Source organism: Cryptomeria japonica, chromosome 10, assembly GCF_030272615.1.
Source record: "Cryptomeria japonica chromosome 10, Sugi_1.0, whole genome shotgun sequence".
Taxonomy (NCBI): Eukaryota; Viridiplantae; Streptophyta; class Pinopsida; order Cupressales; family Cupressaceae; genus Cryptomeria; species Cryptomeria japonica.
Window position 1 is genome coordinate 610,184,967 of NC_081414.1, and position 12,960 is coordinate 610,197,926.

General features: G+C 33.6%; 1 protein-coding gene across 1 annotated transcript; it reads right to left on the bottom strand.

Moving 5' to 3' along the window:
• Positions 1–9,148: 9,148 nt before the first annotated feature.
• Positions 9,149–10,735, bottom strand: LOC131064819 (FCS-Like Zinc finger 3). The gene is made up of 2 exons (XM_057999088.2): positions 10,219–10,735; positions 9,149–9,555 (listed from the first exon to the last, which is right to left on the bottom strand). Exons 1-2 carry the CDS (start codon positions 10,491–10,493, stop codon positions 9,387–9,389), a joined length of 444 nt encoding a protein of 147 aa, XP_057855071.1. The 5' UTR covers positions 10,494–10,735; the 3' UTR covers positions 9,149–9,386.
• Positions 10,736–12,960: the final 2,225 nt, after the last annotated feature.

Genomic DNA, 12,960 nt, shown 5'->3' on the forward strand with positions numbered 1-12,960 from the left:
TTTATATCTAGTTTGATGAGCATACTTGGGTCTTTATTAGTTTGAACTATATGTATGGCTTCTTGGGCAATAATGATCCCATCATAGATTGAGCGTCCTAGTACAAAACTTGTTTGTTCCTCACTAATTAATAGGGGGAGTAGGTTGTGTAGTCTATTTGCAATGGTTTTAGTTAGAAGTTTGTATAATGTATTACATAGTGCTATAGGTCTGAATTCTTCAAAACTTTCAGCTTTGTCTTTTTTGGGTATCAAAACTATGAATGTATTATTTAATTCTCTAAGGATCTTCCCTGAATTCCTAATTCCCTCTAATGCCTCTGTGACTTCATCCCCAATGAAGTGCCATCATTGCTGAAAAAAGGAGGCAGGGAATCCATCTGGCCCAGGGGCCTTTTCTGGATTCATTTGGAAAAGAGCTTTCTTAGTTTCTATCTTAGAGAATTTAGCATTTAATACCTGGTTCTGATCCTTGTTTATTATCTTCATAATACATTTGAGCACTTCATTCCTCGAGGTTAATCTAGAACCTTCCTGATTGTTAAAGATGTTCTTAAAGTAATCAATTGCTTCTGCCCTTATGATTTCTTGGTTACAACTGAGATCCCCATACTTGGTTTTAATTTTAGCAATTCTATTAACTTGTCTCCTTTTCTTTGTGTTGTTATGGAAGAACTTGGTGTTTTTATCTCCAGATTCCAACCAATTTTCTCTAGGCTTTCATTTCCAAAAGATTTCTTCTCTAGCCATAGTTTCCTCATATTCTATTAATAAGGATTTCTCCTGCATGTAGAGATTATTGTCCATACCTGATCTAATGACCCCCTCATTCAATTCTTTTAGAGCTTCCTCTATTTCTGTTTTTTTCTTAAAGAGATTGCCAAACTGATTTTTGTTCCAGGCTATTAGATTTTGTTTTACTGTTTTTAATTTAGTGACTATTATGAATGGTTTAGAACCTATCACTCCAGATTCCTTCCACCATTTTTCTATTAATTTTAAGAAGATTTCATCTCTCGGCCACATTAGTTCAAATCTAAAAGGGCTTTTAGTAGAGGGAACGTTTTTCAGAGATAGAAAGTTGGACCGGGAAATGGTCTGAACCTAAGAGAGGGAGGATTTTTGCCTCGAAGGTGTTTGATACATTGGCCAAATTTCCTCGTATGAAAAATCTATCCAACTTTTCTGCAATGTTACAGAAACCTTTCCTTCTATTGTTTCATGTGAAAGAGTTTGTTTCTGTTTTAACCTCCAAGAGGTTAAAATTGAATATCCATTCTCTGAGATCAATGGTCGCCTGGTTGACTTTTTAAACCCCCCCCCCCCCCCCCCCCCCCCGGTTTTTCTGATGGGTCAATAATGGCATTGAAGTCACCTCCCATAATGCATATCTGATTGGGATAGAGGTAAGAAATTGTTCTATCTCATCCCAGGTTTTCTTTTTATCTTTATTCTGAATAGGTCCATAGATATTGAATAAGACAAAATTTATATTGCTCTTAATATTATTGACCCTACCACACATCCAGTTAGGGGACTTAGAAAGTAGGTTAAAGGCCACTAACCTGGGGTCCCATATTACTCCTATTCCTCCTGAAGCCCCCTTGGCAGAGGAGCCTTCCAATATCCTTATTCCCAATTTTTTGTCAAATATTTCTAACTCATCTTTACTTAATTTGGACTCTTGTATCATAATTATATATGGGTTAAATTTAATTATGCAGCGTTTTAAAATACATTTCTTGTTAGGGGCATTCAAGCCCCTAACATTCCATGTAAAGAGCTTCATTTCTCCTTGGGAAGATCCTTCCCCTTCCCTGCATAAAAGAGATTTGTCAATGTAGTTTGCCCCTCAGCCTTGCCTGCTTTATTAATGAGTTCTAAAATTGATTTCCTACCTCTTCTTTTTACCTCTCTTGCACAGTCTAGGGATTCAATAATATTCATTGTTTTAGCTAAGCCCAACTCCTCTTCTCCTTTGTCCAAAGAAGCCTCTACTTCTAGAATTTTAGCCTTTGTAATATTCCCTTTCAAGAGACCTGACATTAGTAATCTTTTCTGATAAGTGAGTTCCTCATCATCTGTCACTTCATTTATAAAGGAGTCAGTCAAATCATTAACTTTTTCATTGCCCACATACTCCAAAATGATTTTATTCTCCTCTGTGATCCTCCTGGCAAACTCCTCCTTCGTTTCCTCTGTATCTAATATAAAGGGACTATTGGGTGATGACTCAAAGCCATCATTATTATGTTTAGTATCTAGTTGGGTATCCTTTTCCAGGTTTTTTTTTATTTCCTTAGGACAATCCATAGCTATCTTTTCTTTTGAATGATCCTCCATACTCCAATTTAAGAGGGTTTGGTCCCCCATGGGGGGCATTGAGATGTCTTGGTCCATTAGTGAGGGAATATCGGATATGTCCTCACTATTGCAGTCAATTTCCCTTCCTCAAATTATAGGGTTGGCAATTCACTAAGTGTTAGTTTTGGATCTGGTTTGTGCATTGAATTCCTATCCTTTTCTTTTGAATCTGTGATGGTAGATTTTATCTCCCCCAATGTTTCCAGGGTGATGTTTACCATATCCTCAGAGGGTATTTTTTTATCTTTTCTGTGTTGTTTAGGGGTGGGAAGGGTTGGGCATGGTAAGATTATCTCAATTTATTCTACTCTACCCTTATATATCTCTGGTCTTACCACATACATCGAATGGTTAGTTATTATTTTAATAGGTTCCAAGCTTAAGTCTTTTATATGCAGTTTTGCCATTATTCTAGTTGTTGCAAAATCTCTATAATTTTCTTCTAAACCCTCAAAACCTCCCAGTGAATCCCCTATTCTAATCAGGCAGTGCTCATTAAGAAGCTCTATTGGGAGATTTGGCAGTTCTACCCATCTGGGAACTAAGCAATTTTCAAACATTTTAGGGGAGAAATTGTGCCTCCATTTTAAAAAAGAAAAGCAGTAGCCTCTAAAGAAACAAGGTTGATTGTTAAGTATATTCTCCCTTAATTCTGATGAATTACAAAGAATAAACAGACAATTGTCCTCTAAGGTTGTGATACTTACCTGTCCTTTGGTGGCAGATACTAGCCATTGGGAAATTTCTGAGGTGGGGGCACCATATCCGCACCACTTTCCAAACAACCCCCGACTCATATATTCTTCCCAAAGACTGTTTGTGTATTGATTGTTGATAATAATTGTTTTTTGGTTCAATTTGGAATAACTTGTTGCTTGTTGCTTCCCTTCATATTTTTGTCTTATATTTTCAGGGGTGATAACCAGAGGAGGGTTCATTGGAGGCTTTGCCAAAGACTCAACCCTATTCCGTCTTTCACCTCATTTTGTTAGATTCGCACCAGTGGCGACATAATTTCGAGGAGGAGATGAATTTTGTGTAGGCCACCTATTGATCGTTCCCTTTCCTGCATTATTATAGTTACCATGAACCGGTCTAGGGTTCCATTATTTCCCAAACCCACCAGAAACTCCTACTGTAGATGCAACAGTTATTTTATCTTTTTGAGATTTTGAGATCTCAATACTGGTTGGAGGGCCCCTTGGAACCCTAGCTGCCTCCTTGCATCTTTGATTTAGACAAACCGGGATGGAATTAGCTCCCGTAGCGCAGGTATTTAGGGCCTCGAATTTATTTGCAGACCCCACCTTATTGTTGTGGGTGAATTTTTGAGATTGTTTTGCTTGCCATGGAGAGCGCTTAGTAAGTCCATGATTTTTCTTCTGCTTTGTTATTTTTAAATTCACAATTGCAATTTTCTGTTTTCCACTTTTCGTGGATACAATATTTTTCAAAGCCATCTTTTGTTCAATTGATAATTAATATGATTAATCTACTTTATGTTTCAATCACTTAATTGATTGTTCCATAAGCAAATCCCTAAGACATAATATATTAAACTTACACTAGAATTTTCATAATAAATCTAGCAATCTATATTTAGCAATGTTCTTAAAAGTCATGAATTAATGTATTTATTTATAGTAGAAACAACACTTTTTCAATATTTGTTTCTGCCTATTGCTGACTTCAATTAATAGGTAATAAATTTAAGATTTCAATTTAAATAATTTAAATTTAAATTTTATAATTATAATTTGTAATATGTAATTTATAATGTATTTAAGATTCAATCTATGTATTTGTAATATGTAATCTATGTATCTAAAAACTATTCCAATCATACCAATACAAAGGGTTCAACTATTCAAATACCACTAAGATTGACTTGGGCATTAACATACGCAAATCACAAGGTTTGACATTGCCAAAAGCTACTATTGATATAAGACCAACTTAAAGAACATGATAAATTATTATTGGCATTCATCGCAATATCTCATGTGAAATATTTAGATAGATTGAGAATAAATCCACATTTCATATTTAACCATTATGAAAAGATTGAAAACGGAAGACAAGTTGCAAAAATAAAAGTGAAAGAATTGAAGCTTAATGCTTTAGAAATTAATTGATGTAATGTTCTATCTCACTATTTACTTTGAACACTTATTTTTAAATTATCAATTAAATGGATTTTCCATGTTCTCTTTATTTATATTTTTCTTACTTATTTCTAATAATAAATTCTCCTTCATTTGTTCATATTTATGAATGTTAAATATTCTTAAATTTTATTAATTTGTGTGTTTACTTGATCTTTCAAATCATTAATGAAGTCTTCATCTGCATTTAGGTTTCTCTTTAAGGAACTTATTTCATTTCTTGATGTATCAAGATCCTCAAGTCCCACACAAAATTGTCTTTGCAAACCGGAATCCATTGATTCAATCTCCCAGACCTTCCTCAAGCGATTAGGCTTCCTCAGAGGAACTAGGATCCGATACCAATTGTTGGAATCAAGGAACACTGAGAGGGGGGGTGAATCAGTTTTCTACCGATAAATAAAATTTCAAACTTATTTTTAGACCACTGGAAGCAAATGCAAGAAAGTAAAATGCATAAACACAAGATAATCAGCCACAAAATCATAACACCAATATTTTTACATGGAAACCCAAAAAGGGAAAAACCACGATGGGATTGGAACCCACAATATTCATATATTGTGATCAAGAGTACATAAATATTACAAAAGGGGAATGCACTTGCATTCAGGCACACTGCCTAGAACCAAACGTCCATTTACAATATGGAAGTCATATTGACTTGCAGATCAATTACAATGATAGTTCTACAATTATTGAACTCCAAAATAACATCAAACAATGCCTGGATGAGTTCCAGTTAAGTGCATAAAGTCTAACTGTAACACCTCTGGAACTTTGCATTGTTCTACTTCTCAGTCAGCTACCGAATCAAGAATGCACACGTGAAAATATGCCAAAAATGTTTCTTGATCACAACTTTCTCATATCACCATCTAAAAAGATCTTCTACATTGGTTATATATATCTGCAGTCACAAAATAAACATTCATTAAGTCGGCCAAGCACAATATGCAATATAACGTGTAACCGGGTGTCGACTCAAACCGGATCACCAAAACATATGTGGATCAACCAAATAATGACAAAATGATTTCTACATGTCGGCCCTATCATCCCATGCTCAAATCTAACCACCACAATCACCGGAAAGCTTCCGGACCAAAAATGCTCTGCTTATCTTGAAAAATCGAAGACAAATTACCAGATCACTTCCTCTTCCGGATATCAAAATCCATGACTACCAGATAGGATTTCCAAGAAGATTTGTCATCAATGACAACCCTAATCCATTATCCATGCATTAGAATTCACCGAATGAGTGTCAATTGCCAACATTGTGCATTTAGTTTCATTAGCATATACTTCTATCAAGTTTTCTCTACATTTTGAGATTGTTTCAAATTATAGTTCAATTAATTTCAAAAGATTTTTAAAATATTTTTGCGTCTTCTCTTTATTTACCTCTATTCAAAAACAATTCATAAGATTATTAAAACTTGAATTTTAGTTATAAATATTATTGTATTGATTAATTATATTTGTATTTATTAATACAATATTGTTTATGCATTCAAAAAATTACAAATTCATACATGTTTTATATATATTTATATTCTATGTTCTTAACAAAAATACTTAGATCATGTTGAAAATTCATATTATTTTTAATGTCTTCCCTTTTAGATAATGATCATCCCTAAGAACCAATTAAATTAATTGAAGCTTGAGTATTGATTCTAAAGATACTATGACAAAGACATTTTTTCCAATAAATTATCTAGTACTATCAACTAGGTCAAATGACGCTATGAATTGGAATGGTCATAATGAAACATAAATTGAAGATATTGCAAAAAGCATTTCATATCTTTGTAAGGAGCTTATTGAATGAGTCAAAAAAACAACCTTCCATGCACATTGTATTACATAAAATGAAGTCAATGAAATGAAGGAAGCAACAAAGAATTTCTATGCAACATGTAATGAAGTAGGTGGATTCTCTGATTTTTTGAGGCAATTGTGTACAAACAATATAAAATACATATCAAGTGAATAACAAACATATATGAAACATGATAACATTTATTTATATTATATTTTTCAAAATTTATAGTTATCAATGTTTTAAAAGTCATGAACTAATGTATTTATTTATAGTGAAAATAACACTTTTCAATAACTATTTTTTCCTTTATTTGACTTAAATATATAAGTTACAAATTTAACATTTCATTTTATATAATTAAATTTTAAATTTAATATTTATACTTTGTAATATGTAATCTATAATGTATCTAAGATTTCATTTATCTATTTTCATTCCTCCTTTCTACAATTTTAAAGATCAAGTCAATAAATTCATCATTTCACGTATATTTAATTTCTAATTATTATAAGTGTTAAATTGATAATTAATATGATAAATCTACTTTATGTTTCAATCACTTAATTGATTGTTCCATAAGCAAATCCCTAAGACATAATATATTAAACTTACACTATAATTTTCATAATAAATTTAGCAATCTATATTTAGCAATGTTCTTAAAAGTCAAGAATTAATGTATTTATTTATAGTAGAAACAACACTTTTTCAATATCTGTTTCTGCTTATTGCCGACTTCAATTTATAGGTAATAAATTTAAGATTTCAATTTAAATAATTTAAATTTAAATTTTATAATTACAATTTAAATTTTATAATTACTATTTGTAATATGTAATTTATAATGTATTTAAGATTCAGTCTATGCATTTGTAATACGTAATCTATGTATCTAAAAACTATTTCAATCACACCAATACAAAGGGTTCAACTATTCAAATACCACTAAGATTGACTTGGGCATTAACGTACGCAAATCACAAGGTTTGACATTGCCAAAAGCTACTATTGATATAAGACCAACTTAAAGAACGTGATAAATTATTATTGACATTCATCGCAATATCTCATGTGAAATATTTAGATAGATTAAGAATAAAGCCACCTTTCATATTTAAGCATTATGAAAAGATTGAAAAAGGAAGACAAGTTGCAAAAACAAAAGTGAAAGAATTGAAGCTTAATGCTTTAGAAATTAATTGATGTAATGTTCTATCTCACTATTTACTTTGAACACTTATTTTCAAATTATCAATTAAATGGATTTTCCATGTTCTCTTTATTTATATTTTTCTTACTTATTTCTAATAATAAATTCTCTTTCATTTGTTCATATTTATGAATGTTAAATATTCTTAAATTTTATTAATTTGTGATTTCTAAAGATATCTCTCAACGTACTTTACATAAAATTTTCAAATATAAGTACACAAGTTATCTATTTTTAAAATAAATATCTCATTAGATACTAATATGCTACCATATTGGTGCCCCAAAAATCTTATTTACATTTAAATTCATGATAAATTTGTCATGATTTACATATACAATTATAATTTTTTAAATTTTGAATCTAATTATTATACAACAAAATTTTGACAATCTTAAATCAATATTAAAGAAAATGATGGTCTAAGTCTCTCTTTTATGAAATGTCTTAAGTCATATTAATTTATTTATAATTAAATTAAATTATAAATTAGCATAGGTTTGTTTTTTATTACCCCACACACCTTGGAATAAGGTGTTGACCATACCTCAATGTATTCCATTGGTTCAAGTGTCATTATTAGATGTACCAATAATAAATTATAAATCAAATTTTGTTGAAACATATTACTTTGAAATCAAAATTTGACCACACAATTAAATAATTTGAAGTGGGTCCAAACTTCTTGAAGGATCCCAAAAGTCTATTTCTTCATTAATCAATATGCCAACTTTAACCCTTGACCTACTCAAAAATCCCTTTCTTTATAAACCAATATGGTACTCTTCTCTTGGCTTACTGAAAAGCTCCTTTCCTTATAAGCTAATATGTAACTATTCACCCTTGCCTTATTCAAAAGTTCCTTCCTTTATAAACCAATATGCTACTCTATACCCTTGGCTTACTCAAAAAAGTCCCCTTTCTTTTTTAATCATTTGCCACTCTATACCCTTTTAATTTATTTTCATTATAAAACAATATGCTTACTCATAAAATCCCTTTCTTAATCATTTGTCACTCCCTACCCTTTAGCTTGGTCATGAAACAAGCTAACACCCACAAGAATGTTAGTTGTGACCCAATTCCCTACCAAAAGGTATTAAACCCTTCCCATTAAAGGACAAAACTAAAAAGTATTCAACTCTCTTGAATTTTTGTAAGCTTCACATTTAGTGCCCACCTTGGAAGTATGGAAGTATTAACCTCACCATGCAATGACATTATGCTTGTAACAAACATAAACTATTCATCATCATATAGTGTAGCATAGGAAATCGGAAATCATCACAAGCAAATCAATATTAGCCTAGTTCAATCACGAAAATTCAATTGTAATGATAACAATCCTAAAAACGCTCAATAAAGACATGAAAACAAGACATCAATTCAAACGCAAACCATTGCAAACTTGAATGTCTCCTTTATGTGGCAATCTCCTCATGCAATGACATTATGCTTGTAACAAACATAAACTATTCATCATCATATAGATAGTTATGATGAGTATGATCTAGAAAGCACAAAAAAAAAAACAATGTAGCTTCCTGCCTGCGTTTTCATTGCACATTTACTACTTGGGTAACTGAAATGCAAACTGAATTGATAATCACACTTGTACAACTCGAAACGTTGATGCAGTTAAATCAGATAACCTAACAAAGCCGACTAAGAAATAGAAACTAAAGCTATAACATGAAAACAATCCAACGAAAGCAGAAGAGATTGGAGAGACATTAATTCTTCCATTGATGAATGGAGTGAATGATATAAGAGGCGGTACAGAGCCTAATCAAATTTACAGAGCATGGCGTTCAAAACTAGGCCGCTGCAAGAGTATTTTGGTTAGCACCGGCTGTGGCCTGGTGACGCCGGTGATTAGTTGAACCCGATTCCTTCTTCCTTACTACCACGCCACATTTCTCCATACGTTCATCTTTAATAATCTGCTCATCCCGGCATTCAGTGCTGCAGAATGCTGCATCACCCCTGAACCAAAACAGAACACAAGAAAAATCAATACAGAAACCCCAACTGGAACACCTCATCTAACTCAGATTCTCCCCATTCTCAAAAAGTTTCATTAAATAGTTGACATGAGTTTTCATAGTCTATTTAGTATATGCGCAAGATTTTCTTGGAAAAAATTGTTTATGTCTTTTGAATCAACATTTCAGAGAGAAGAGCTTCACCAAACAAAACTACACAGTACATTTCGGATTGCATTCAATAATCCATCATCGAAAAGAGTTAATCGTCAGCTTTACCAGAATGAAGAATGAAACTAGTGAAGCTTTTATCTTGAAAACTATTTTCATGATTACTGAGTGCAATTCAAAACATCTTCTTATAGATTACTGAATACAATCCAAAACATCTTCTTCTTATGATAAATTATTGAAGATAATCCAAAACATTGATTCAAAAGCATACACAATCTAAAATATTGATTCAAAAGCATGCACAAACATTGATTCAAAAGACCACAAAACTTTTTTCATGCACAAAATTCACCAAAAATATGTCAATTGATAAAAATCAAAACTACACAAAAATATGTCAATTGATGGAAATCAAAACTAAACATCTGATTGAATCTCCATGAATCAATACATAGAAATACAAATCAGGGATCTTTAACTGTGTTCTTACTTGTACATATAAATATCCCTCCCAGGGTTGAGGTGCCGTTTGCAGAGGGAGCAAGATTGGAGAAAGTAATCCGGCTGCGGGACGAAGAAATGGGCAAAAGGGGCCATCGAGATCGAGGGCCTAAAAACGCAGACGCCATTAACAGGTCGCTGTGCAGCGACCCCATTAGAGGGTTCCTCATGGACCTGCACTTCTCTCTCCGTCAGTAAGGACATGCTGGTGGTCCGCCTCATGGGAGATCCAGGTGGAGGGCGTGGCCGCTTTCCAAGATGCATTCTTTCAAACTGAAAATTTCTCTGTAAAAACTGGTTAAACCAACCCAAATCTTATCGCTTCAAACCAATTTTTTTTCTCCAAAGCCCGATTTCCTTTGAATTCTACGTAACCTGCAGACGCTCCAGCACACGAAACGCCTGCAGAATACATACCCGAATGCCTAGCTCAATTAAATCTCATAAAACCAGGCCTCCCCACCCACAACTGTATTGTTCAGAAGAACTGACATGCAACTCAGAGAAATACGTATGGGAAAAAGAAATAGACGGTGAAATGTAGTACGGGACAAACTCCAGTTAAAGCACGGGACCCACCATTGATTCCTGGTGTCCACATCTTAAAAAGTATATCTTCAGGGGCCCTTCGGATCGCTAACACCCAATTTCTGTCACTTGACAGAATGCAGTACCATTTCCAGTGTGTGCCAGCTAGTTTTACCTTTCTATATTACCAGAATGCATTCTATATTACCAAATAATACTCTGAAAAACCGGGCCTCCCGGTTTCACGGAAATTTGAGCCATTTTACGGAATTATTTTTCCGTGCAACAGAACCGCACGTTGAGCAACCCTATTCCTGACCGTTCATTGCCGGTGGCCCACCGTGGGTCCCACAGGGTTACAGATTTTTGTTTATTTTTCTTCTTAAGTTCCTCAAATAATTCGTGTACGGAACGGTCGAAATGGACTCCAGACTCTCTGGAACGGATGTGCGCCATACAAAAAGTTTTAAGGGGTCACGAGGTCGAATCTTTTAGAGTGAATCCGAAAAGCACGTGGGGACACGGTGACGTCAGCAGCAAGACTGTGTCATAAATTATTAATAGCTTTTGAGGCAATTTTTGCGGTCCACCAGGGGAATCTAGTTGTTTTGGTATTTGTCTCCTTTTGAAGGCAACGTCACGCCGTTGGCATATTCTCATCATTGCGTTCCAAAGTTGCTTTCGATTTAATTTAGTTTACTTTTACCCCTTGTTTTTTCGCTGCAGCTATTCTAGTTCCAAAACAGATCTTTCGTACACCGTGTTAGTGACAGGGTAGTCAATTGCAGCCGTTAATTGCAAAATTGACGGTGTAAAATGTGCGACTAACACGTCGCGCGTTTTACACCGTCGATTTTGCAATTAATGGCTGCGATTGACTAACCTGTCACTAACACATTGTACGAAAGGTCCGTTTTGGAGTCAGAATAGACGCAACTAGCTCCAGGACGCGTCTATTCTGGCTCCAAAATGATTGTACGGATTGACTAACACGCGTGTTAGTCGCACGTTTTACACCGTCGATTTTGCAATTAACAATTGCGATTGACTAACCTGTCGCTAACACATCATACGAAAGGTTCATTTTGGAGCCATAATAGACGCAACCCTAACTCCAAAACAGACCTTTCGTACAGCGTGTTAGTGACAAGTTAGTCAATCCCAGTTGTTAACTGCAAAATCGACAGTGTAAAACGCGTGACTAACACACATGTTAGTTGTAGACACCTAAAATTGTCCAATCTAATTAAATAAATATCTTTATTTAGTTAATTATCTTAAGCTTAATTCTTCTATTAATTGAATAAATCTTTATTTATTTAATTAACTCATTTATCCTCTTCTAGCCTTATTTCTCATTTAAATAAATACATTTATTTATTTAAATTATCCTTTTTCCTAAAGTAAATAAATATCTTATTTATTTAATTGATCCCACTTCCTCTATTAATTAATTAAATCTTTATTTATTTAATTAATTCATTAGCCTTTTCTACCCACGACACATGTCATTCATCTCTTAATTCCTACACTACCTACCATTTCATTATTTTATTATTTCTTTTACGTACACTCTAATCATAGTCGACCATTTATCTTTTACACCTCTCAATCTTATCCCTCCATTTCTTATAGTGTCTTCTATATAAAGAGATGTTTCTTTCATTATCAAACCCTCAATGACGCCCCGTTGACTACTCGAATACATTGCGCTTTCGAACATTCATATGCGATCCTACTTGCAACCACATTTCCATTCTTTGTTGAGCTCTTGTGCACATATAAAATCTAAGAGCAAATATATCAAGCAAGATCAATGGAGATAGGAAGAATGGAGATCCAAACCTTATTGGACATGTGATGGTATAATCTTTGTGATTTCATTTGATTTGCATTGTCTTAGGTAATCTTCATATGTTATGGTGGATCTTTGTTGTTGTTAGGCTAAGGTTTTTGTGGTTGAATTCATTTAGTCTTTCAACATTATTGTTGTATCCATTTTCACCGTATACATTTTGGCACGCCCAGTGCGACCCTTGTCCCTTTTGCATTTAACATCTCTTGTTGCAGATTTTGTGTTTTGAAGTTGCAGATCTAACATTTCCGACAACATTTTGATATTTTCGCGTCTGCATGCTTTCGTATCACGTTTTTTATTTTTTGTCGCGTCTATGACATCTGGAATCACGTCTGCATCTTCGAC

Coding starts and splice junctions, on each gene's coding strand:
- LOC131064819 (XM_057999088.2), bottom strand. CDS start 10,493: ATGCATCTTGGAAAGCGGCCACGCCCTCCACCTGGATCTCCCATGAGG. Junction 9,556..10,218: donor AGGGATATTTATATGTACAA/GTAAGAACACAG, acceptor GTTTTGGTTCAG/GGGTGATGCAGCATTCTGCA.